Raw genomic sequence first — 27,486 nt, 5'->3', positions numbered from 1 at the left:
GAGGTTAAGCGGAAGACAAAGGGAGGAGGGCCAGGGGATAGTCTGTTGGCAGCAGACCAGCTTTGCTCCTGGTACCTGAAGGGAGGGCACCCTTCCACGGGCCCCTCCAAAAGATGCCTCGGCAGTAAAATAGAGTCAGTGGTTAAGAGAATGCCCTTCCCATTCAGGCACACCCCTTTTTAAATTGTGTTTCCTCTGTGACCTCAAGCACATGACATCACCTCTCTGAACCTCATTCCTCATTTATGAAATAGGGATAATATTGGGACCTATTCACAGGGTTCTTGAGAGGAGTCCTAAAAGTCCTTGGCACAGGGTGGTAAATAGGAAATGTATAGCCACAGTTCTTGCTTTGTTGTTATGTTTATCCAAGATGGAAGTATCTCAACTTCAAAGAAACTTCTCCAGCAGTTGCTGCTTAAATTTCCTTTTTCTTTTTTTTTTTAATTTTTTAAAAGATTTTATTATTTGACAGAGGGAGAGAGAACACAATCGAGTGAGCATGAGCACAAGCGGGGGAGCTGTAGAGGGAGAGGGAAAAGCAGACTCCCCTCTGAGCAGGGAGCCCAATGCAGGGCTCCATCCCAGGACCCTGAGATCATGACCTGAGCCAAAGGCTTAACCCACGGAGCTACCCAGGTGTCCCTTAAATTTAGTTTCCAAACAACATTTACATGGTACTTCCGTGCCAGACTCTGTCTTAACAACCTTATAAGGAAGTACTATTTTTTGGTCTTTTTTTTTATACATAACATAAAATTTACCATCTTAACCATTTTTAAGTGTACAGTTCAGTAGTGTTAAGTATAATCACACCGTTATGCAACAGATCTCTAGAACATTTTTGTTCTTTTTTTGTTTTTGCAAAAATGAAACTCTGTACCCATTGAACATCATCTCCTCACTTCCCCTTCCCGTAACCCTTGGTTTCTGTTTCTAGGAAGGTACTGTTTTAACTCTGTTTCACAAGTCAAGAAACCAAGATCAGCTACATAGTTTGTGGGACTCGGGGCAAAATGAAAACGAAAATTATGAGGAATGGTCAAGATGATCACAGCAGAGCACTACATCAAACACAATCACACAGGACTCATGAAACAGGCCCTGGAGGAAACCAGGGGCCAGAGAAGGTAAGTTACTTTCCCAAAGTCACACAGCAAGTTTTGGAGTCTCTAAAATCCTTTACTTATCGTAAACTCCCTGCAGGCAGGGGTTTTGATTTGTTCACCGCAGAGTGGCCAGCAACCAGCATAGTGCCTGGTGCCCCTGGTCATTCATTACATAGTTCATATCTGGGGGAATGAATAAATTGGTCACATTCACCTGAGAGAGAAGGGCTTTGTCCAAGGATCTGTGCTCTGGCTCAAGAGCATTCCCATCCCTCTTCCTCCTTTGTGTTTACCTAGAGCCCTTGAATTTCTAGGAGAATCAAGTGTGGCGTGTGTCTTTCTATATATAATGTCCCCTGGCATTTTTACGAGTCCTCTCCTCTTCAAAACATTCCTGGTTTCAAGTCCCACCTTTACCCGTGGAATGGAATTAGAAGTCACTGGATAGGGGCGCCTGGGTGGATCAGTCTGCTAAGTGTCTGCCTTAGGTTCAGGTTGTGATCCTGAGATCCTGGGATCAAGCCCTGAGGGTGCTGGGATCAAGCCCCAAGAGTCCTGGGATGGAGTCCCACATCGGGGCTTCTACTCTCTCCTCCCTGCTCATGCTTTCTCTCTCTATCTCTGTCGCTATCTCTGTCTCTCTCTCAAATAAATAAATAAAATCTTAAAAAAAAAAAAAAAAGAAGGGGCGCCTGGGTGGTTCAGTCCTTAAGCGTCTGCCTTTGGCTCAGTTCATGATCCCAGGGTCCTGGGATTGAGCCCTACATCGGGCTACCTGCTCTGCAGGAAGCCTGCTTCTCCCTCTTCTACTCCCCCTGCTTGTGTTCCCTCTCTCGCTGTGTCTCTCTCTGTCAAATAAATAAATAAAAGCTTAAAAAAAAAAAAAAGAAGTCGCTGGATAAAGAGAGGTCACTGGTAGCATGTTCTGGTCTCAGGTCCCCAAAAGTCTGATGGCCAAGTCCCCTCCCTGATCTCAACACAAGAAAACTAGAACCAAATTGTAAAAGTATAAGCTAAACACGAGTTTTATTTACAGTTACAGCATTCAGTGCTGCAAAAGAGTTTAGGGAACTAGCCTGTATGTTTTGTTGCTCTGAAAGGGATTTCATTTTTTTCTGTCTGACCGTGAGAGTCTTTGCTGGCGGTGAAAAGAAAGTAGAGATGAAACCTCAGGGACATATCAATGGATTAATCATACTCCTGATCTCACAAACTCTTATTGTTCTGTACATGATTCCCTTTTAGTTTAAGTATTCTTTATTTGTCCATTTTCAGTACGTTAATGACTACATGTGAACCCGCCCAAGAACTAGGTCACTGCTGATAACTCCTATCTCCTCTAGGCTCCTCACCTGTCTCATCCTTCCATCTCAGAGGTAACCACTGTCCTGAATGTTGTGTCTCCCGATTGCCAGTTTTCAGGTGCGTTAACATTTGTATGCCTCGCTAAATGATGCATTGTTCGCTTTGAGTTGTTTTTGAAATTCATAGGAGGGGTATGTCAGCTTCTGAGACTTGCTTTCCTGACTCCAGAACAGCTAAAAAGATCGCATTGCCATGTCGTTACACCTACTGTTATATTATTTATTTTCACTATCGCATGATACTCCACCGTCTGGATAGACCATCATGTATTCACTCATTCCCCTCTCAAGGGCATTCGGGTTGTTTCAGCTTTTGCTCCTGAGAAGAGAGCTCCCGTGAAATTCTCATGCAAGTACATGAGTTAAATTTTGCCTTGGGTATATATAACCAGGAGTGCAATGACTGATTCATAGGGTATAGGAACGCTCAAATTTGCAAGAGGATGCCAGATCGTTTTCCAAAATTACTGTTGCAAACCCCCCAGTGATCATAGGGATCCCATTGATCCCCATCTCCTATATATGGTATTGTCAAAATTTTTGATTTTGCCAGTTGAATGACTATTGGATGAATGAATGACTCAATAATGGGGAAACTAGATTGTTCACAAAAAATCAGTTCATATGATCAATCAGTGACCTTTAGCTTTAAACAAATTAAATGTGCTTTAAAATGTTGCCAAGGGGTGCCTGGGTGGCTCAGTCGGTTAAGCTGCTGACTCTTGATTTCAGTTCAGGTCATGATCTCAAGGTCCTGGGATCAAGTCCCCAAGTGGGGCTCCCTGCTCAGTGGGGAGTCTGTTTCAGGATTCTCTCTCTCCCTCTATCCCTCCCCCTGTTTGTTCATGCCCCTCTCTCAGATAAAAAAATAAATCTTTAAAAAAATAAAAATAGAGGCACCTGGGTGGCTCAGTCGTTAAGCGTCTGCCTTCAGCTCAGTCTTGCAGATCGAGCCCCGCCATCCCGCTCCCTGCTCAGCGGGAAGCCTGCTTCTCCCTCTCCCACTCCCCCTGCTTGTGTTCCCTATCTCGCTGTGTCTCTCTCTGTCAAATAAATAAATAAAATCTTTTAAAATAAATAAATAAATAAAAATAAAATGTTGCCAAGAAGAGAAAATGAAACATTTCAAGTAAAATGTTGCAAAAATCTTATAAAAACTAAAATCATTCAATCTGTTATAAATTGCCATAAAATATAAATAATTAAAAAACAAAAGATAGAAACTCCTTTTATAAGACACTTGTATAATTTGCATCAAACCATAAATACATATTTTATGCTTTTTTTCCTTTAACAATATATTTCACAATTTAAAAGGGGATAAAATGGTCTTCGCTTTATATTATACCCTATACACAAACAAATTCAAATAGATTACAGATTTTAATTTAAAATCATGATGCCCATACATAAGCTGGAGGGAAACTTAAGCAAATAAAAATCTAAGGTGGGTGCTGAGTGGCTAGGAACTACTTTTTACAACATACAAATAAAGGTAAAAACCATGAGGAAAAAAGATTGATGGACTTTATTACATAAAAATGCAAAACTTTTTGTAGGTTTCAGTGTTAAATAAAGAAAATATAAAGGCAATCAACCATCTGGGGGAGATACATCAGTGATATAAAGGATCTATCTATCTTTTGTGAATTTGGGCTGAGAACGCGGAGGCCAGACTCAGAATCTGGTGACGTGCCTGCTGTTGGGGCACTTGGTGGGATTAGATTATAAGAGTATATAGCAGCCTGGTAGATCTCATGTTAACCTCCAGAGCCTGGATAGTAACACAAGTGCCCTGTAGGGGACTGGCAGACTTTCTTGGGTCTCCCAATTCTGTTCTCTGAAACTGAAATGTCTGCATACTAAAATAAGGTAGGGGATCTACTAGATGTATGTGTTTGGTGGGGATGTGAGGTTACAATGAGTTTGAGAGTGACAAAGGTTAAAATTCTAGGAGGTGGGAGCTCCAGAGTTGCTACATACAAAAAGTTTGGAAAGGTAGATACAGTACAAAAGGCTTTTCCAGGGCTTACACGAATATCGGGGTGGGGGTGAGGGGAGAAATGGCAGGGAGAGCAGCTCCATATTACCAACGGAAGTTTACAAAGTTGAGATTTGTTAAGGAATTTCACGAAATGAACCAAATGTAACATTGTGTCAATTAGGAAAGCAACTGAATTAAATCCCATCACAAGCACATTTTATGCGGGTTGTGGGTGAATTTTGACCTGTTCAATGTGATATGGAGTGAGGCCTCCAAAAGCATTGTAAAGGGCTCTTGGCTGAGGAGAACCATTGGACCAAATCATAACACTGACTGTATTCTTTCCAAGGAGACATACTCATCTCCGGCAGGATTCTAATCCACTCTATCCTGAAGATGTGGCCTCCTTTGAGTCCCATCAGGTTGATTAAATTAGCACTGAATTAAGTGTGAAGGGATAGGCCAAAAACCAGTGAAAGAATATAGATTTACCACTTTAGAGGTATGAATACCAATACAATACCTCATTTTCCTGTCCACCTTTTCTTTCGTTAGATGTAATTTTCCCCCTTTGGTTCATACAGGTTTTTCAAGAAAAGCAGCCGTTCTGAAGCGGACCCAAGAGTGAGAAAATTTTGGTCAGTTACCAAAGATAAAGGTGGGAGAAATTTGTTATATGTGAAAAGCACTGATGCTAATGATGTGGTTGAGTTAAATCGTATTTGTGTCTCTAGGGCTGCCCTTGATTTGCCAAAATCTTACTGCCATGGTATTTCTATAGATCACACAAAAATGTATTTATTCAACACATTTATTGAGTGCTTACTATGCCCAGGCTGGGGTTCTAAGAGCTGGGTATATGGCATGACTAAAAGAGAAAAATCCCTGTTCTCAGCTGTGGGGGGAAACAAAAATTAAAAAAGTAAATATATACCATGTCAAATAGTAACAAATGCTTGGAAGAAAATAAAAAAGAGGAAGAGATAGAATGATGGCCATCCTGTTTGGATAAAGTCGCCCTAGGAAGACGTTCCTGACAAGATGATGATCTATTTAAACCACCTTCTGCAAGGATTGGGTGTATGTATTTAGGAAGCCCCTGGCAAACTGCCCCATCATGGCTGTGTGATCTTGTTGTCAGTGACTAACTTCTCTGAGCCCAAGCCAGTAAAAATCCAGAGAGGATGAGGAAAATGCACTGTAAATTACAGTGATTATTACACTTCATGAATGCAATTTTGTATAGTATGAATTTCATGGATGTTATAATAACTTCCCCATGCCCCAAGGAAAAAATAAGCTCCAATCCACTGGGGGGCGGGGGGGTCTTGGCACAGTTCCCTTCGTTTACAATTAGGAATGGGATTTCGGACCCCGCTACAAAGCAGGCATTCCCCTGATTCTGCGAATTCAGAAAGTTCTCGATTGCTAGCTTCCGTTGCCTCACCTATAAATCCGAGATAATGGTCGTGCTGACCACTTAGGGTTTTGTTTTTTGTGGGGTTTTTTGATGTTAAAAAGACATTTATTGAGCTACATGTGAGACACATTGAACCATATGCCAGGCATAGTCCTAAACAATGGAAAAATACTCATTCATTTAATCCATAACAACCCCGTAGACCGAGTACAATTTTAAACTGCACTTTACAGCCAAGGAAACTGAGGCACGGAGGAGTTAAATCTTGACCCCCGCAGCTAGGGTTCCAACCACGACCACTGGGCTCCAGAGACTGGCAGTGCTACAAAGGGCTCAGCCCCGTGCCTAGCACATAGTGAGGACTCAATAAATCTTTATAGCGGTGGTTTTGTCAGTTCTCGCCAGGGGGCTGCTCCAGAATTTCCACTTAGGAAGAGCTGGAGGTAGCCGGTTTGTTGGAAGAGGAGGCTAGGGGGAGCTTGCATAGCAACCATAGTTCACTGCATAGCAACTATAATGTTTACTTGAACTGCGGGAGTTGGTGGGGATTGCGGAGAAGGGGAGTTAGCCGGCCACCCCTAGGCACCCCACTTTGCCGCGGAGACTAACAAGCACCGCAGCAGCTGAAATCCGAGCTCCCCCCCACCCCTCTCCGGAGCCGCCGGGTGAGCCGGCCTTCTGTGCAGCGCCCCCTCCCTCTTGAGACAGATGGTTCCTTCCGTTCTCCGGGCTGGTTCAGGTTCCGCGCTCCGAGTCACAAAGCGCGGGGTCACGTGGGCGGGCCGGTGCGCTTTGTGACGCCGCGGGCCCCGCCTCCCGGCCCGCCTATCCGCGCACGCCAGGCCCGCCTATCCGCGCACGCCAGCCCCGCCTCGCGCGCGCCGCCCGTGCAATCCCTGCTTAAGAGACCCCGGAGTGGGGCGCTCGCCCGAAGCCAGGCCGCGTCCGCCATAGTGCCTGGCTTGGAGGTGTCGCCGGCGCTGGGTGAGGGCCGGAGAGCGGCAGGGGGGCAAAACAAAAAGAGAGCCCCGAAGCCCTTGCCGTTGCCCGGCGGTTTCCGGGCCTCCTCTCGCGGTTCGGGGCCGAAAGGCGACGGGAGCGAAAGGCGAGAGAAGCGCGGAGCACACGGCGAGAGGAAGCGTCGGGGAGCCTCGGCGGCGTCCCCAGGGTCCGCCAAAGCCACCCGGCCGCTGGCTGGGGCCCGGGGTGGTGAGGAAGTGCTTCGAGGCCTAGTTGAGGCCTAGTACCGGCTTTGTGTCTGAGGCGGCGGCGGCGGCGGCGGCGGCGGGGGGGAGGCGGAGCCGGGGGCGGCCTGCGGGAAGGCCTCTCCTCCGCCGACCGCGCGTTTTTGGCCTAGGCCGCGGGCCGCTCGTGGCCTCCGGGGAGCAGGCGACAGGGGTTTGTGTGTGGGGGGGCCTGGGCCTGGGCCTGGGGAAGCTGACGCCGGTCGTCCGGAAGCCAGGAGGAGGCGAGAGGCCGCTCGTGGACTCCGGGCCTAGGCCCTCTCCCCCAACCTTCTCCCGGGGCCTGGGTCACCCCAATCCACGGAAAGAGAGACCAACCGGGAGGTGCGGCCGCGCTATGGACCCCTGACCCCGCGGGGTCATTCGGACTCTAACGTGTGGACTGACCGCTACTGACTGCACCGCCTGCCCCCCGTCTCCTGCCGGCCCTTAGCATGAGCGAGGGGGACCCAGCCGGGTGACATTGTGCCCGTTGGCGGATTCTCGATTTCCCCTTTCCCCGTCCTCGTCCGCTTCCTCCCGTATGAAGTGCTTCTGAGTATCGGGGGGGACGGGGGGGGTTCTGGATTATTGTTTTTACGAACCCCTGCTTGTGGTTGGGGGGGTATTTAATCTGAGGCCTTAGGGTCCTTCGGTGTCTTTTGAGTGTTTTGTGTGTGTACATATTTTGCTCTTGAGTTTATAAATATACATATATTGAGAGTGTCCACGTCTCCTCGCTGAACCTTAGGAATCCTTTGGCACCATGTCCTGTGTGCATTATAAATTTTCCTCTAAACTCAACTATGATACCGTCACCTTTGATGGGCTCCACATCTCCCTCTGCGATTTAAAGAAGCAGATTATGGGGAGAGAAAAGTTGAAAGCTGCCGACTGCGACCTGCAGATCACCAACGCGCAGACGAAAGAAGGTAAGGGCCACCTGGGCTCCAGATATTTGCTGGTTGGAGATGGATACTAGTTGTGCTAGGTACTGGTTGCCTGGCAGAAGGCTGACCGCCATTACGTCTCTTGTGGGACTGTTCATTCTAATACTTCTGATACAACTTTTATTGAGACCCCAGGGTTGCAGCGGTCGGCCTGGGAGCTTAACTGGTTTATTTGATGTCTGCGTACGTGGGATCATCGGTAACAGGCTAATCTGAAAACGTGCAAGTCTGATTATTCTTCTCAAATGTTAATTAAAATGAAGGTTTCAGTGGGAGACGGTGAGGGGTGTTATCCAGGTTCTTGGTGTTCTTGCCTTGTGGCGTTTTCGAGCTTGCTTTTTATCAGAAGGCGGGGAGGAGAGCGTATGGAGGCTTCTTACGTGTTAAAGCAGCGGTAGAGATCCCTCTCTCAACTTTCTAACCTGACAACGGTGTGCGGTTCATTGGCAGGTTTTATGTACTCCTTTTCTTCCTGTCCTTGTGTACTTATTTTTATTTTGGAGTTGCCTGTGTTTTGGAGAAGGGATCCTCACTTAAGTATTTCTTAAGGATTTAATCCAGCCAGTCTTTAATGTTGGAATTGCTTTTGGAACCTGATGTGTTCTGATGTCACCACTTTTGTGCGTAAATTCCAGAATTAGTAATAAAGTAATTAAGTGGTTGAGTTTTCAGTTCATCATATTACTCTTAAAATTTAGTAGCAATTTAGTAAAGATCACAAGTAAAGGCTTTTCTTTTAAAGTAGTAATTGCTAGACTTTACATGATTATGTTGTTAACTAGGGTACTGAGAAGAGTAGGCTGCTACCACATGAGTTTGAAAGATGCCACTGATAGGAATCTTTAAGTTCTTTCTCCTTTTTAAAAGCATTTTATAATGTTGAAAATTTAACGTTCGATGTGACAGTGTGATAAACAGTTTCTTCAGATTCTGGTTCTGCACTTGTTTTGGTTTCTTTTTCTCGGTGTTGTAATGCTGATGTGTAGTTTTCAGTAGGTCAGTCTGGGATGAGAAGACATTAAGAAGTTCTCATTAGCTTAGGGTATTTTATCGATCACTTAAATTTGGCTTAAGGTGTGACTTGGGTTCTTTAGTTGAAATTGGGGGAGTCCCTCACTTGTAGCCTATTTGGGGTTTGGGGGTTTTTTGTTTTTTTTTTTTAAGATTTTATTTTTAAGTAATCTCTACACCCAACGTGGGGCTTGAACTCACAACCTCAAGACCAAGAGCCGCAAGCTCTACCAACTGAGCCAGCCAGCGCCCTTAGTCTGTAGTTTTTAATAGAGTAAATCTTGTCATGTAAAAGAGCTGTTTCCCATTTACATCCAGATATAAGTATAATTGTATTATGTTAAGGAATGGCACTACTGGCATGACTCAAAAATATTCATTAAGAAAGAACTTTACTCACATGGTAACATGGGAAAGAATATTCTCTGCTGCCCCCACCGCCTTTTAAAATGTTATACCTAAGGGATACCTCACGTGAAGCTTTGGTGATTGTAATTATGTGTAGAATACTTACAGAAAGGAAAAATTGCTGGTCATCTTGAACAGTTGAAAACAGCTTTTTAAACTAGCATTCAAAAAAATACCTTAGGGGCGCCTGGGTGGCTCAGATCGTTAAGCGTCTGCCTTCGGCTCAGGTCATGATCCTAGGGTCCTGGGATCGAGTCCCGCATCGGGCTCCCTGCTAGGTGGGGAGACTGCTTCTCCCTCTGCCTCTGCCTCTTTCTCTCTCTCTGTGACTCTCATGAATGAATAAATAAATAAAACATTAAAAAAAAAAATACCTTAAAGGAAATACTCTTGTCTTTAAGGCCGCCAAAAGTGTCCCTTAAGTATTGCAGCCACACTTCACAGGACAGATGGGTTTATAAGAATTTCAGGACATAATGATATGTTAATGATACTTAACAAATGAGAGGAAGAAAATACAAATGAAAGTAAAGAATATTAAGACAATTTTAGTCCTATAACCAGGCAGGTTTTACATTTTACTGGAGTATTAAATGATTTTATCATAGACTTTGTGCATTTTCTCCACCTAATAATTGAATACAGTTTTGTTAGATTGGAGTAAGTTACAGTTGGTGGAATTCTTGTCCAAAAATCTAAGAGTTTTGTGACATTGTGTTATTTTTTTTCTTTTAAAGATTTTATTTATTTATTTGACAGAGAGAGAAATAGCGAGAGCAGGAACACAAGCAGGGGGAATGGGAGAGGGAGAAGCAGGCTTCTTGCCGAGCAGGGAGCCCGATGCAGGACTCGATGCCAGGACCCTGGGATCATGACCTGAGCCGAAGGCAGACGCTTAACGACTGAGCCACCCAGGCGCCCTGTTTTTTTTGTTTTTTTTTTTTTCTAAGCCAGGAAATTCTGTGATGTATTATTTTTACAAACCCTAAAAGCCAGGGAAATGTTCTGCCCAGCAGCATATTTTCTTTTATATGTTTGTGTCAACTGTCCTTATTGGAGAAAGCTTTGATGTTAGATTAAGAGAAGGAGCTTCTGGGGAGAGAATGTGCGTTTTGTGCAATCCTCAAATTAAGAGAGAAAAAAATAGCATTGATAGTAGCACAGAGGATATTCACTTAATGAGTTTTACGGGAAATAGCGTCCAATGTCACAGGCAGCTGAGTAAGAATGGGCAGGGTTTTAGCACCATCCAGTGAATTAGAGAGTGCAAAATAAATGTTTATAGCCTCAGAGTTAGGAGATTGCTTAGGAGAAGATGCTGAACTGGATCACTTTAATTTGTTTGAATTAATGTTTAAATTACCCAGTATATCACATTTCTGTAAAACATTCCTTAGAGTTTTGGGAATCTGTCCATGTTTAGGACCCTTAAATCTTGATTAGACCAAAATGCTTGGATCAAAATTTCATTTTTTTTTTTTTTTTCAGAATCTCATGTTTTAGATTTAAGAATCTTGCTCCTTTATTTCTAGACTGTCTTTCAAAACAAATCCCAAATGATCTTCCTATATTTTTTAATATAGCTTTTCCATATAAACTTGTTTTCCTACCTTTCAGCTTCCTCCCCCAAAATGCAACAAAATATACCTTCATTCTGAACTTAAGTGTGAAAGATTTGAAAGCTGAGAATGAAGTATTTTTAAAAGACTCTTATCTTTTTCCATTTCTCAAATTCATCTTGTTTTTCATTCCAAAATCTATGGTCTTCGTATTTTTGGATCAGAAATCACACTGGCACCTGGAAAATGTCTTTTGAAGCTAACAGGCTACTTAGTAAGGTATCTTAAGGGTAGGAAGTCACCAATGTAACTCAGGTACTTAAAAGGTCAATCCAAGCATCTGGTGTTGGGGCACGTGACTTTTAGTCTGACAGTACTGTGCTGATCAAATTAATAAGCTGTCTTGGAAAGCTACAGTGAATGCTTTTGAGAGTTGTTAACATATTCAGAAAGTCTGTCAAGTGCTTGACACCCAAGTTTTGTTTCTAGAATTTATTTTTTGGGGCGCCTGGGTGGCTCAGTCGTTAAGCGTCTGCCTTCGGCTCAGGTCATGATCCCAGGGTCCTGGGATCCAGCCCCAAATCAGGCTCCCTGGTCAGCAGGAGGCCTGCTTCTCCCTCTCCCACTCCCCCTGCTTGTGTTCCCTCTCTCGCTGTGTCTCTCTCTCTCTGTCAAATAAATAAATAAAATCTTTAAAAAATAAAATAGAATTTATTTTTTGAACATCTCCCATCTTCCAGTTTTTCTTACTCAGAGCTTGCTTGAAATTTGGAACTGTCATGAACTATCAAGATAATGATGATAGTCTCTAACGGTCTAGGAAATTGCATCTCTCTGATTGGATACCTGAGAGATACAGTCTACTACTTGAAATATACTGCAAAGAACCCTTTCTTGAACAATTTAGTTTGTAACAGGAAATAACTAATAATGTTATTAAAATTAAGAGAGTATATATAAGCTTAAAATGCTCACATGTGTGATAAATTGAAATAACTGGAAGAACAGAAGTAGTCAGCCACTGGGTGCTGAGTAACTTAAATGAAGCAGGTAAACCCCATAATCTTAAAGAGTGAACCCTAATACCTGAATGGGGGAGATGGGTACATTCTCATGTCTATCTCCCTATTTTTGTTTTTAGTAATTTTACAAATTCTTTCCTCAGGAAAGCTTTTTTTTTTTTTTTAAGATTTTTTTTTTTTTTTAATTTATTTATTCATGAGAGAGAGAGGCAGAGGGAGAAGCAGGCTCCCCACGGAGCAGGGAGCCCGATGTGGGACTCGATCCCAGGACCCTGGGATCATGACCTGAGCCGAAGGAAGGCGCTTAACCGACTGAGCCACCCAGGCGTCCCTCAGGAAAGCTTTTTACCCATAGTTAAGTTAATTGGTCCAGGTTCTCTTTTAATTTCATTCTTCCAGAAGTATTGCAAGTAATAGTTTAAAGAGTAGGAAGAGTAGAAAAATAGGATCCATTCATCCTCCCTGTTTTCTTCTCAGTGACATCACTGTTCTTCCAGTTGGCTTAAGCCAGGAACCCAGTTTTTTATGCCTAATTGCTCTTTTTCCTTCATCATCTCCCCCCCCATTAAATCCATTGATAGCCTTATCAGTTCTACCTCAAACATTCTGATTCTCTTCCTTTCTTCATCTGTCACATCCCAGCACAGACCATCATCTCTTACTGTGACTTCGCAGCAGCCTCCTTTTTGGTCACCCTCTTTCTGCTCTTGTTCCCCTCTGGATTCATTGTCTATATAGATACGGGAATTATCTTGTTTGTTATTAATGTAAACCAAATTGTCATCATTTTTGTTTAAAATCCTTCAGTGACTTCCTGTTGTTCTTAGAAACAAAATATAAATCAGTGTGTGATCTCTATCTTTCTGTAGTTCAAGTCATTCTTCCTTTCATTATCTTCCAGCTATTCTAGACTTTTTATGATTTTTTTTTTCCACATGCTTTTCTTTCTATCTGAAACACCCTTTGTCCAGCTTTTTTGCACATCTGGCTGGTTTCTCAGTCTTTAAGTCCCAAGTGTTCCTTAGAAGAGCCTTAAATCATTGTTCTCTCCAAAGTTGCACTAATTGTTTGTACTAATTGTTTTTACAAAACTCTTTTCTCTATTCAAAACATGTCATAATTTCTTTAGTCTGTCGTTTTTAGTAATACTCAGGTTGAGGGGCTAGGAGGGACAGAATGACTTCATTTTAAATAACAGCTTTTTCTCATAGTTTAGATGCTTAGCATTACTAGCTGAATAAACTAAAGAATGACTTAGTCTTACTGAGATTTGGGGTTCCACAAAAGTAGAAGCGCTAGAGCCAAGAACCTGGTGACCATATTTGGTGTCTTTTGAAGAGAACTTCCTATGAGGACTTGCTTTCTTTTAACTTTGGATATTTGTTCTGACAATATCAGTAATCCAGATGCAAGGAACATGTAGTGATTAATGCTCTTTTAAATTTAAGTTCATTTTCCATAAATTTTATGTTTGGTTGAAGTTTTCTAATTCTTGAGGACTGACTTCTCTAAATTGCCAAATAGAAATTCAACTCTCTATCTTTTTTACAGAATATACCGATGATAATGCTCTAATTCCTAAGAATTCATCTGTAATTGTTAGAAGAATTCCTATTGGAGGTGTTAAATCTACAAGCAAGACGTATGTTATGTAAGTTTTTTTTATCAAATCTCATGTATTTAAGTCCTCAAAATAGACTTTTTTGTTTCGTGAGAAAGAAGTATTTTAGAACTGAAGTCATTACCTTAATAAGTGTATCTTCTTAATCCTTAAAACTGTGAGAATGGGTTTGTTTTTTCCTGGTTTCTTCCCCCAGTTAATCTGTAGTTAGTACGAGCTATCAGGAAGAATTTTTTGCTATATTATATAAGTGTGTTAAGAGATTTGTCCTAAATATTTTGATGGCATCCAGAGTGTTCAGTAATGCTAACATTTGCTTCTCAATAAGGGGCTTTTGTTGGGAAGCTATAGAGTTTATAGGATTTATGGAATCAGGCTTAGGTTTGACTTCAGTAGCTGCTTCACACCAGTTGTGTGACTTTGGATAAGTTATCTAAAGCCCCAAAATAGATTTCTCAAAATAATATGGGGATATGAGTACTTAGCTCAAGAAGAGAGCTGGAGGAATTAAACAGTGCCTGGCCCATGGTAGACTCCCATTACTGAAGTAAGAACACAGCAGTATTTTAGCACCAGCCTAGAGTTTAAGGAATTCATGAAAGACCCAGGATTAAAACATATCTTTTAACTTTCCCTGCCTCCTTGCAATTTTAATGGTGTTAAAATTATAATAATGTGAAAGAGGTAGTGATTTCCCCTTAGAAGTTAGGTAGCCTTATTTGAAATTTTGGCAAATTCTACTTTTGGCTAATGAAAAATTCTGGAATTTGCCAGTCCTAGGAAATGGAATCTGTTCCTGGAATTGAGGTAAAATAGTCATTTCTTGGAGGTTTACCTCATATGGGCAAGTATTCATTCTAAAATTATTGTCATTAATTTGCTATAAAGTTATATTCCATGTCGTAGCATTTGGAGATCCTTTTGTGTAATATCTTGTATAGCAACAACTTAAAAACCTGCATACTTTCTTTTTCTTATAAAAACCAAGTGAATTAGGTGCTTTTAACTTTGTGTAATTGTAAGAAATTATAAGGGAATAATTAATTCCTAGAATTTAGTGTGAAATTATACTTTACTGATTGCTTTTTAAAAACAGTAAACATTCGGGCGCCTGGGTGACTTTAGTCGTTAAGCGTCTGCCTTCGGCTCAGGTCATGATCCCAGCGTCCTGGGATCGAGCCCCGCATCGGGCTCTCTGCTCCGCGGGAAGCCTGCTTCTCCCCTCTCCCATCCCCCTTGCTTGTGTTCCCTCTCTCGCTGTGTCTCTGTCAAATAAATAAATAAAAAATCTTTAAAAATAAATAAATAAATAAAAATAAAAACAGTAAACATTCAGTTTTCAGTTGATTTTTTTTTTTTGATACTAAGAAACTCATAGGGAGAGAATTACTTGAAGTACATGGGAAAATAAATTGCCTCTTAAAATTGTGTGTTAATTCACTATGTGTGAGATTTCCTTTGTAATCTGTCTCTTGCCTCGTAAAATGCCTCTGAGTTTATTGAGCAAGTACTATTAAACAAAAGCTTCATTTTTATCCCAGGACTTGCAAATCGCATGTAAACTTAGAAACTCCTTTCAGATGCGCACTAACTTTTCTCTGTAGTCAGGATAGCATAAACTTTAACTAAGCATTTAAGCACTGTATTTAGCGACTCAACCCCTGTCCCCTCTCCTGTGAGGACTTTTAAAAGAATTTCTTCTTGGCCTTTATTTGTATGTACTTTAAAAAATCAATTTGTTCAATTCTTCATAACCATCAGACTCGGTCTTTGAACTAATATGCTGTCAGACTACATTGCGTTTTTCTGGAAGTTAGAATTCTTGTTTAATCTTTGGTCATTGTTTTGAGACTTACAAGAAGTTAAAGTAACTATCAACCTGTCTTTCTGGATTTGAAATTTAGTTTTTGGAGCACAGCCATTTCTCAGGGATCCAAATTATAAATGTTAACAGTGAGTGGTCTTCATTTAAGAAAATCTGATGTATGAAAATTTACATTTGTTACCTGTTAAAAAAACGGGGAATAATGTAATTTGGTTGTAAAGTCTATTAAGAAACAGCTACAATGTTTCTTTTCCTTTCTTTCCTTTTTTTTTTTTTAGATTTTATTTATGTATTTGAGAGAGAGCACACACGGGGAGGGGGAGGGGCAGAGGGAGAAGCAGACTCCCCGCCGAGCAGGGAGCCTAATGGCAGGGCTGGATCCCAGGACCCTGGGCCGAAGGCAGAGGCTTAACCCACCGAGCCACCCAGGTGCCCAAGAAATAGCTACAATGTTTCTTAACAAAAGATCTTCATACTACCTGTGAGAAAACATCTATTGTAAATGGCAGGTTACACCTATTCTAGAATTCCTTAGTACGGAATTTTATTTTATTTTATTTTATTTATTTTATTTGCCACAGATAGGTCTTAAACTATTTAAAGGTGGTAAAGATTAATCAAAGTAGTGTACTTATTATTACTTAGGAAATTGGTTGTTTTTACATCTTTATACCAGAGGAAATTTGTGTTCATAAAGATTTGTGATTAGAGATATGTATTAAGATGTTTTAGCACAAAAATCCATAAATAGCTGCTCATAATTAATGTTATTTTCATTTTTGTTTATTTTTTAGAAGTCGAACTGAACCAGTGATGGGAACTTCAAAAGCAGTATGTAAAAACACAATCTCACACTTTTTCTACACATTGCTTTTACCTTGATAATGTAGCAGTGAAGTAAATCATTTAGAACTTAATATCCATCTGATCATAGTACATATTGTAAATAAAATGTATTTTGATGACAGCTCAGTTGAATATGGATATATGTGGCATAATTTGCACACTTACTTTGTAGAAATGGGTAATTTGTGCCCCCCAAAAAACACTGTTTCATATTAAATGATAGCATCCTCCCTGTATGACACTGTGTTGTACAGTTAATGTATGATTCTTTTTAGCTCATGTAGGTTTTACACTAATGAACATGATGACATGTTCTACATCTGTCTGTCTATAGTTAGTATTTTGTATGTATGTACAGGCTGTTGTGTGCTTTTTGTTTCTTGCAATAAAAAAATGTTTGGAGTGTATATTTTGCCATTTTCACGTTGTATCACTTAGTTTTTGTTAGTTTTTTTTCTGCCTGATTGATGGCTTTAAAAAATGCATTAGCAATGTGCAAAGCTAATGTTAAAGTTTGATGCTTTCTCCAAGTTCAGACACATACAGAAAAGAGCTTTCCAAAGACTTTTGATGCAGCTTTATTACTTAGTTTTGTCTTATTTGGCAATTTCAAGCTTTTATTCTTTGTTTATATCTGTACTATAAAGTGAGACCTGAAATTGGGCCCCCATGAGTATATGAATGTCTCATTGATGATTTATACAATTGAGTACATTGTTTTTAAGTTTTAATACAAGGTCTTTCACTTCCAGCCTGCTTAGTTCTCCAAATTCAAATATTTCCCTCTTTCTCATAAAGATACTAAAATGCTGCATTAATTGTAAGCTCATTGAAAGCTGTAGCTCATCAAAGGTAACTCCCCTTAACCCGGGATAACATCTTAATTTTTATGATCACAGCTTAAGTATGACACCATGTTGACTTGGAGGTCTTAAGTAAAAGGCGGCAGTATTCCTAAGTTGTGGGGTGACACATCTGTTTCAGAGTGTAGGGCTGTAGTAATTGGGTTCTGTAAACTTGATGGTTCTCGAAACATTTTACTGCTCAGGCTTGATCTGTACACAATACAAGATGTCTTCTAAAATCTTGATTTAGAATTCAAGGGTATTGCTTGCTGTTTCACTTTATCTTTTTAAATACTACTGATCTTTAATTGTGTATCAGGCATTTCACTAACCTTGGATCATTGCATCTTAAACATGATAATATAGAATATCTGAACTTTGGACTTGTTCTCTGAAGTATATGGCCTTTAGTTCTCATGGAACTAAATACGGTGATTCAAAGATCAAAACTTAGTGTTTTGGGGTTCCCCCCGCCGGGGATATATGGGGTTTTTTGGTTTTTTGGTTTTTTGTGTTTTTTTTTGTTTTTTTTTGGGCTTTTTGGTTTTTTTGGTTTTTTTGTTTTGATTTGGTTTTTTGGTTTTTAAAGCATAATGCTGTAAAAAACTGTCCAAGTTTCTGTTTTGCTGGTGATTGGTTTAAAACTGATTTTATGTATCCAAATGCTAGCACAAATTAGAGTGACTATCCTGGTGACTGTAGTAGTTAATGTAACACATTTTGTATAAAGTACTTCTATATAGTATTTAAACTAATTCAGATGAAGTTTTATTTCTTGAAAAGTTATTTCCTTTTTGTTTATTAGCATGTGTATAAACACAAATCACATGTTCATAAATAAAGTTAACATTCTTTTAGCCTTGTGTGTTCCCTGGCATGTCTGTATTACACTTACAAGAAGCAGTTTATTTTATGCTTATTTAGGTTTCTCTTTTCTTTTTTCTTTTTTTTCTTTTTTCCTTTTTTTTTTTTTTTGATACTTTAAAAGTGGCTTTAATTTTTAGGTAGAATGTCTAAAATGGAGACATTAGATAATTTAATATCCCCATCATTTATTTGCTTGGGGTACAGTTGCTGGCGTTTAGGTTGAGAATATATTCATCAAGCATAATTAATGCCCATTTTACAAATCACCTGTTATTGTACACATTCACAAAAGTCAAGTAAGATAGAGCCACCAAATCAAATTTCTAAATTCTGATTAATAAAAGTAAATGTGTGTACATTTTTGGTAACCTAAGCCAATTTTGATCGAGGATGGCTATTTCTATCTATATTCCTGAGCTTTGTTTTATTTAGTCATCCTTCCATGTTGGTACTGCAAAGCTGGATGTTCTTCCTGCTTACTAAATACCAGAATTGCATTTTGTAGGATCCTTTAATTTCAAGCAAGGGTAGGTAGCATAAATTTCAGATTCTTTCTCCCAGAAGCAAGACCACAAATTAGATGTGGGGAAGTGGGTTAATTTTAATGATGTCCAAAGTATGCATTGATTAGTTTTTTTTTAAGACTACTTTTTTTTTTTACATGGTGCATTTTTTTTAATCATTAGTATCTGAGAGTTAATACATGTATTGATGCTTAGGACATGTAAATTCCTAGTCATTTTTAAACCATTTCTTGTCAGTTTTCACTAATTTCTAGTACCTTGCTATATGCAGAAAATAATTGGATGCCTTTCTCAATTTGTGGTAAATTTTACTGCCTTGTGGATTTTAAGGTATTTAAGGTGCTAAAGTGATTGTTTGGTGGGAAAAAAAAGTGATGTAGTTGTCGAGTATCTGAACTTTATAGGATACTAAAGCAAGTTGGCAGAAAACTAAAAGGGCAAGAAAGCCTGGCATAAGAACCAAAAGACAGCTCTATCTTAGGAATGGGAAGAACAAAAAATGTTAGTATTTTAGTTCCAGCTGTAAGAAAGTTAATATAGCTGCTTTCTTTTAAATGATCAGTATTAATATTCTAGATAGTAATGGATTTATTTTGAAGAGCTATTTTTGTTTCTTTGGTTAGAAACATAGATGATGCTTGACAGTAATTTGTTCAGTTCTTGTTACTTAGATTCAGGTAATTCCTAGCTAATGTAAACTGTAACCCTCTTCAAACTAGATGATCAGAATTTATTTGGATAAAAATAAGGTATTTGTGTACTTTTTTTCTTTAGGCTTCCCTTTGAGATTAGTTCTGTAATGAAAGAGCACTTAAAAGCTAGATGAGAATAAGAACACGTTGGTGGATTATACGGTTGTGTATTAGGAATGTGGAGTTAGTGCATTATGAACTCTGCCGCCCCTCAGTGGGGAGCTAAGAACCTTTTGTTTAAATAAGCATCCCAGTAATAATATCCATTAAACTAACTTTTAAAGCCCTAAGATATTTATAAGGTGTATTCTAAATTTAGCCAACATTATTTTTATTTATTGACCTCCTACTGTGGTAGGCATTGTGCTAAGAACTTCATATTGAAACTGGTAACATTTCTATTTGGGACTCTCAGTCATGCTGCTTTTATTTTAATACTCTTAGTTCTCTGGAATATTTGAAAAATACCTGATGGAGACTCACTTTGTTGTTGTTGTTGTTTTTCTTTGATCCAGACATTTCGTTACATCGTCTCCATTTTAAACAAGAGTTCTGACCAATAATGCATGAGAAATTTATAATCTGTTGAATAAGCAACCCAGTTACTACCTAGGAAGCTAATAATGTTTTCATTTTGGAACACTTACAGGGAAATCATATCTTTAGAGTTATATGCTAAAGGGGTGTGTATGTACACATATACACACACATACACTTTAAAAAACTGATTAAAATAATTTCAGGGATCAAAGAATGAAAAAAATTTTAATATCACATTTGAAAATACATTTTTAAAATCCTTCTTACATCCTTCAATATATAATACTTGCTCGCTCCATTTGATTAAATTAACTTTCTTCACACATTAAAGTCCATCCTCTTATGATAGCCCTGTTTGCCTTTGCCCCAGGCTACCTTTGGTTTCCCTTTTTTTGGCTTAACATCTTTGCCCTGATAAAGCTGTGGTTTCTTTGGCAAAAAGCCATTCTTACTCTTTGTATGGGAGAATAAACAAACTTACTCAGAATGAACAGTACATGCTCAAAAATAGAGAAAAAAGTAGCAATTATGTGGGAGCTGTTTATTAAAGCAATTATCTGAGCCTTTAAAGAGCTGCTTGTTTTACAGTGTTATATAATGGCATTCCAGGAAAGTTAGATTTCTTACTCTCTCGTCTAGTATACATTGTCTTGAGCATTATCCGATTTAGAGACCATCAATAGACACGGGACTCTTTAATATTTAGTCACTGCTCTGAACACATTTTCTGTGATATATTTTTCTTTACCCTGTTGTTCTTTTTTTCATTGTAATTGAGTCCCTTTCAACTTTAGCCTTTTACTGTGTGTGAAATACGTAGAGAAGGGTAAAGCAGGGTGAGCTACAATTTCAGCTTTAAAACTGGAAATAACATTTTTTAGAAAACTTCTAAGAAAATGCCCAATATTTGAACATTAAGTGGCAGTAGGGACTAAATGATCACTTTCAGATGTTTTCAGTGTGGAACTTGAATGTGTGTTTAATTTTTTGTGAACAGATTGATGACTCTTCTGCGTCTATTTCTCTGGCCCAGCTTACAAAGGTATATATATATATATATATATTCTTGAAAATATAAATCTTTTTCTAACATCGTATTTTTTTAATGTGGAACGCAATTGTTTGAAGAGGGGTTGGGGGAGGATGTATTTTGCGAAAACATTGTACACATTATTACTATCCTGTAAAGAGTAGTTGCCGTTTTGAGAAGATAGGGGGAGTATTTTGGCAGCCTCACCATAATGTTGGAGTGTTGTTCATCTTCAAGACAGAAGAAACACATGAAGCTACACTTACTTGGTTTTTTTTTTCCCCTCATACATTTTGTTTAATTATACATTGGAAACTAACAAAGTTCTGGAGGAATTTCCTGGTTTTGGCTGTAAATTATGTGGACTTTCTTTAAGCAGCCAAAATAGAAGCTTTCCTTTACATGGACGATTGCATGGTTATTTCTTGAATATTTGAATTGATCCCATGAAGGTCAACATTTTAAATGTGTTACAATTGTTTCTTTATGCTATAGACTTGTAGTCTGTCTGCATTAGAAAAAGTTTTAAACAACCTAATTTGTTTGAACACAGACTACATGAATTGTGTAAATGTATAAAGCTGTTTGCAGGAATATACCAATGTGTATGTTTGGCAGAGGGGCAAATTGTTACCTCCTGAAATAATTGTATATGCCATGTTTTGCGATAAAATTGCTTGCATTTTCTGCTCAACAATGTGTACTTTTGTTTGGGAAAGCACTAGTGATGGATTTAAAACAATAGATGTAGCTTGCAAATCATGCCTTAAAAAAAAAGACATATATTACAGAATAGGCAGATTTTTGAGGACCAAGAAGGAAGTCTTCCAATTTTCCAAAAATCCTTTTTTCCCTACTATCGGAAATGTAAAACCAAACTTAAGTAACCAAGACTAATGAGTTGGATGGATTTTCCATTAGTGCTGTCCCTATCTTATCCTTGGCTTTGTTAGAGGTTGTGTCCTTTTCCCCTAGAATGTATCCCCCAAAAATGTCCTAGTAACAAATAAGCTTTTTAAGCTCTTGTTCCGGGAAAACTAAACATTAAAATTGATGATTCTAAGACAAGTGGGCTGAAACCATCCTCTCTTACAATTTTCTAATGCAAAGTGGTCTAGCATAGTTAACCTCTTAAGCAGTTTATAGTTCATGGTTTTAATTCTTATGTGCTGTAAGGACCATATTTGAGTTTTGGTCTGTTCCTACCATTGTTTCTTTGTGGGAAGCAGTTGGGGAATTTTGGAGGTTTGGGGGATTTTTTTTTTTTTTTAACTATTTGTAAATTAATGTTTGGGTTCAAACAAATTAGTTGTTCAACATCTGTAATCCAGTTTTCTGTAAATGTTGCTGTTGTTCTAAGCTCTGTTAATGTTAAGCATTCTTTGTATATAAAATTACAATAAAATGTTAAAACTGGTTGCTTGTTTTGTGGATGAATGTAAAGATAAAACCCAATGAATGGCTGATGTGAGTGCTAGATGCTTGAAGGTTAAAGTTATTAGGACTCACTCCCTTAGACCCTGCTTATATCTAGACTATTCTGTATATAATACCTTAAAGATGAATGAAGTTCATAAAACTTTGGAGAGTTGAATTTATGAGTGCTCAGTTGCATGTGCTTTGCACTTAATTTGAAACTGATGCTACTACTTAAAGAGCCTTCTGGCTTAATACCAGCTGCATAATATGTTCAGTTGTTCTACCCACAACCCTACCTCCAAGTTGTTAGTATTAAGTCTTTATGTTGTGACACTTGAATTATTTTTAAGATTTAAAATATCAAGTGTTTCCTTAATCTGTTTTTAACTCTTAGAGGAGTCATATGCAAATCTTAATGTAAGGTACAAACAGGGTCTAAGGTTTGAGTGCCCCCAGAACGACCTTCCTCAGCCCTGCAGACACCCAAACATCATGTAATGACCTAAGGAAACTCCCGGGGCCTCTTCTAGGTTATACATGTGAATAGTTTTCAGTTTTAGGTTTTATGCAAGATTAGATACTGCTCTTTACAGGATGAGTGGTGTTGTCTTTGGCTGTGTGGTCTTAAATGTGTTTCTAATGTGTGTGTCAAATAATTACCTGTTAAACAGACTGCCAATCTGGCTGAAGCCAATGCTTCTGAAGAAGATAAAATTAAAGCAATGATGTCGCAATCTGGCCATGAATACGACCCGATCAAGTAAGTCCATAAATGCTTCATACTAATAGGTACTTTGGGGTGGGTTCCCCCCCCCCAATCAAAAGCATTGTTTTTTCAAGTTTTTGTGTACATGTAATTTTTTTTCCCTTTCAGTTACATGAAGAAACCTCTAGGTCCACCACCTCCATCTTACACCTGTTTTCGTTGTGGTAAACCTGGCCATTATATTAAGAATTGCCCAACAAATGGGGTAAGTCCAAAGTAAAAACCCTGGTACACTTTATTTTTCTTAATTATTTCTTAGTCATTGTGTTTTTCTTGGTGAATACTGCCTTCACTATGACAATGGCAAATGAGTAGAGGCTCTGGAGCCAAATTGCCAGGCTTCAGACCCTGGCTCTGCCACTTAATAGCTGGGTGAGCTTGAGCGAACTATTTGATTCTTCAGGTCTGTCGTTTCTTCTCTGTGAGACCGAGATGCTCATAGCAGTATTTCCCTCACATGGCTATTGTGAGGATTAAATGAGATCATATGTGTAAAGCACTACAAATAATAGAAGCAGTTAATGAGCACTGTGTGTTAGTTCATATTAAATAAAGGTAACTGCTTTCTTTCTTCCTCCTTTCTCCTTTCCCCTCCGAATAGGATAAAAACTTTGAATCTGGTCCTAGGATTAAAAAGAGCACTGGTATTCCCAGAAGTTTTATGATGGAGGTGAAAGATCCTAACATGAAAGGTGCAATGCTTACCAACACTGGAAAATATGCAATACCGACTATAGATGCGTAAGTATGCGAGTTAGGTATGATTTGTGAGGCCGCCGTCTGGCCAGGCACCGGTACTCTCTGTAGTCTCAGGCTCGTAACGTGGCTATTTGGATTTCTTGTACGGAGCATTGTATAGCAAGACTGTTAGTCTCCGTGTGTTGCATTTCTATGTGAAGAATGAGAGGCTGCAGTCTGCTCCATTAAATGCAAATTTAAAATGGATTTGGGGTTTTTTGTTATCACCGAGTGCCACTTCCCTTGTAGTCTTCTGATTTTTTCCTTTTTCTGTCATACCCTGCTTTCTTCCTCATTCACATACATACTCCCATATAATCTTATATGCTATCTACATTTTTTTTAAGTGAAGAAGACAAATATCTTAATCCTTTTGAGAAACAAAAGGCTTAAGCGTAAACGTTCTACAAGATTTCAAGGCAAATATAAATGCCAAGAATAAATGAAAAACTGAGTCCTCTTGAATAAGTTCAGATATACTGTGTGAGTGTTAAGATTCTAAAATATGGTTTATTTTATAAGCCATTAGCTTAGAAGAGCTACAGTGCTGTATGCTACAGCTTCGTGCTTATTTTGAATGGGTTTTCAGATTTTACTTAATGAGTCAATTTTAATGAAATGGATAGATGTGAAGACCTAGTGGTATAGTTCAACTAGGTGACTTCTCGTTTTATCTGCTCTTACTGATACATCTAGTATTTTCGGTTGCCCTGGGCAGCTGTGAACTCACGTAATAGAGAGCACAGTATTAATTGTCCCTTTGGACTGCATTCTCTAACCAGTCCTCCAGGGGATTATGAAGTGAGCACGTCCTCAGGACATACCTTGAGAAACATCAATTTAGAGAATAGCTGGCAATGTTCATAGTGACACAGCGAAAACGTGCAGAAGAACAGTTTTCCTCAGCTTCGTGCTCTTGTGTTGAAGCTTAGTGAGCAGGTGAGGGTGGTGGCGAAAGATGGCTATGCTACGGAAACGATACGGAACAGAGTGGTTCCAAATATGCACTTGAGTAATACGTACCTTGTTTTAGTTCACGGATAGGAATGAATGTTCTTCCAAACTCCCAACCCTGTTCCCTTGCTCAGTTTCACCCCCATCTGTTTTTTATCCGTCACCATCCTGTGTTTTGTGGTTCATCTTAGACTAGTCTGTTGTTACGCTGTTTCTAATTCAGACATTTCATACATGCTTCCAAACAACTTAGGTTGAAATGGTTGATTTTTACAGACACAATTTAAGAGCAGACCGCTTCATCTTAATATAATATATACAAGTAAAAGTATTTAAATAGAAATTTGTGTTGGAAAAATTACCACCACCCTTGTGAACCCTAACTAATAATTAACTTCATTGCTTTTGAATGCTGAAATACAAAAGCCCATTTGTGCCAAACACACAGCAAATACTGGGGAAAATGGGAGCCCAAATATTTTAAATGAAACTTTCACCCTCTCCACTAACACCACTGATAAGCAACTCAGACTCTTCTTCTGTTTCTTTTTCTATCCTCTGTTCTCCTCTTTTTTTTTTTTTTTTTTTTTTTCCTTTTCTCTCTTTTGGGCAGTGGGAGACTCCTCTTTCACAAATTGGGAACAATGGGGCATAAGCAAATTGATACTTATTTCTGGAATCGTGGTGATGTCTATGGAGCAACTGCAACACAAATAACACACCTAAGGTACCCTACTCCGTACAGCTGAGATTCTTTCATTTCCAGCGTTGAGATTGACACACTCTGTTCCTAGATGAGGTAGAAAGAATCTAGGAATTCCTGTGTTTCATAAATCTGCCTGATTACAGAGAAGATGGGGGTGTTCAAAATAGTGGTGACAAGTCTGAGAATAGTGTATTGTGTTTTTTTCTTTTTAATATATTAAATATACAACATTTCTGCAAAATGTACTTCAACCAAAAAAATGGACCCCATGGTGGAAGTGTTACTTTATATTTTTGTAACACATACTCTGATCACTTAAGTCATTAATATTTTAGTTGGCTATAAATAGATTAGTCTCTCTTTTAAAATACTGATTATAAGTAGACCACTGGTTTTGCAGTCTACTTCTAGCTACTGGTGTGGTTGGTAGTGTCCTATTTCCCTTGAGATATCCCCCTTGATTGTGTAATGTCAGCACCAATTTCTGTTTCCTGTGGTATGACATTCACTCTGGTACCTTCACACATTCTGGGACTGTTGGACTGTGGAGGGGAAATTTCGCTTGTTTGTTTTTCAAGTAATATGGTAGGATAGAGAAAATTGTGGCTAAGGTGTTGTCAGGTCTAAGTTCAAATCCTGTCTCTGCCACTTAAACATAATTTTGTGGCACCGAGTGTGTTCCTTTATTCTCCGGCCCTTAGTTCTAGAGTTGTGGATTCTTAAGATCCTGTTAGCCAGTTTTATAGTGTCTGTTTCTTTTTGTTATACTTGTTTAGGGTTTTGTTTTATGTCTTTTTGTTGTTTAGGGGGAGGATGTTCATAATTACTTCCCTTATTTTGGAAGGTATTACACTTGTGTAAACAAATTTAGCATCGTACTGAATTATAAGTCCCCATTATGGCATAGTAGAACATGTGTGTATCTTGGAAATAACTTTGCCTTCTTAACAGTGTTAAAACAGTAAAACCTTCTTTTACAGAGAAGCATATGCAATTGGGAAGAAAGAAAAACCACCTTTCTTACCAGAGGAGCCATCTTCTTCTTCAGAAGAAGATGATCCTATCCCAGATGAATTGTTGTGTCTCATCTGCAAAGATATTATGACTGATGCCGTTGTCATTCCCTGCTGTGGAAACAGTTATTGTGATGAATGTAAGAAACATTGAACCTTCAAAGACATAGATCTTAGAATATGTGTATTTACCTGGAAAGGCTCTAAGCAACATTATAGGTTTTAATAATGAAGTATAAAATGTCAATAATTGGTCAGTTCATCAGTGAGCATTTAATAGCAAGGACCGTCTTTGTCACTGCTTTTTTTTTTTTTTTTTTTTTTACAACAACCTCATTGTCCTGTTAATTATTAGAATGGACCACTTCTTATACCTTCATCAGGGTAGCTGTACTGAGGTTTTATGAAATGTAGGATTTTTGTTGCCTATACATTTTAAATGGGATGCAAAATTTTGAAAGGTTTTTGGGCCTTAGGTATTCTGAAATATTTTTAAATGGTACTTAAATTACCCTTTCCTGGATTGTGAAAAATCGCTTATTCTAAACTTCCTAAGTTTGATTGGGAACTGCTCTCTGTAAAGATACTGCCCAGCATTTGACATGTGGTGGCTTGTGACTTTTTTTCATTTTTTCATTTATATTAGCATTTGTTTTTTTCTGCCACTTATTCTAAATTTGCCCCTTCTTAACCCAGATGAAAATGACATCAACTGAAAATTTCACTGCTCAGTCCTGCTCTGGCCTTTTTCATTTCTAAACAGAGCTTTGGAATATAAATCTTTATTTTGGGGTCTCTTTAGTGAAGACCAAAGTCACAAAGAGGTCACGTAAGATTTGTTTCAGAGTACGTCTTAGATTTAAGAAACCACTTATTAACTGGATTTTTTACTGCACTGAAGCATGATCAGTGAATCTGTGATTTAGCGTTACTCCTGTGCACTGTGCTGGAGGTGTCACTGTCCTTCCTGCCTGAATCACCCTTCTGGTCTTTATCCTGTACTTTTCTTAGGAGACTTTTTTAAAAAGCCTGTTAGCCATGTAAAGTTTT

At 39.0% G+C, this 27,486-nt stretch overlaps 1 protein-coding gene and 1 long non-coding RNA gene across 3 annotated transcripts in view; both read left to right on the top strand.

Annotated features, from left to right (window-relative positions):
- Window positions 1-972: 972 nt before the first annotated feature.
- Window positions 973-7,826, top strand: LOC117999121. The gene is made up of 3 exons (XR_004676218.1): window positions 973-1,130; window positions 2,453-2,531; window positions 5,042-7,826. It is a non-coding gene; the product is annotated as an uncharacterized LOC117999121 (long non-coding RNA).
- A 40-nt stretch (window positions 7,827-7,866) lies between these two features.
- The window catches only part of RBBP6 (RB binding protein 6, ubiquitin ligase), a 31,569-nt gene continuing 11,949 nt past the window's right edge, over window positions 7,867-27,486 (top strand). For both annotated transcript variants that reach the window (XM_034988036.1, XM_034988037.1), the window contains exons 1-8: window positions 7,867-8,032; window positions 13,602-13,701; window positions 16,291-16,327; window positions 20,808-20,852; window positions 22,931-23,019; window positions 23,134-23,230; window positions 23,627-23,766; window positions 26,404-26,576. In XM_034988036.1, coding sequence (XP_034843927.1) covers window positions 7,867-8,032; window positions 13,602-13,701; window positions 16,291-16,327; window positions 20,808-20,852; window positions 22,931-23,019; window positions 23,134-23,230; window positions 23,627-23,766; window positions 26,404-26,576 — 847 coding nt within the window. The remainder of the gene's footprint in view (window positions 8,033-13,601; window positions 13,702-16,290; window positions 16,328-20,807; window positions 20,853-22,930; window positions 23,020-23,133; window positions 23,231-23,626; window positions 23,767-26,403; window positions 26,577-27,486) is intronic.

The sequence above is a fragment of the Mirounga leonina genome, unplaced genomic scaffold (assembly GCF_011800145.1).
Source record: "Mirounga leonina isolate KUSES-001 unplaced genomic scaffold, KU_Mleo_1.0 Mir_448, whole genome shotgun sequence".
Classification (NCBI taxonomy): Eukaryota; Metazoa; Chordata; class Mammalia; order Carnivora; family Phocidae; genus Mirounga; species Mirounga leonina.
The sequence above is the reverse complement of the archived record's forward strand: the minus strand, read 5'-3'. Positions and strand labels throughout refer to the sequence as shown.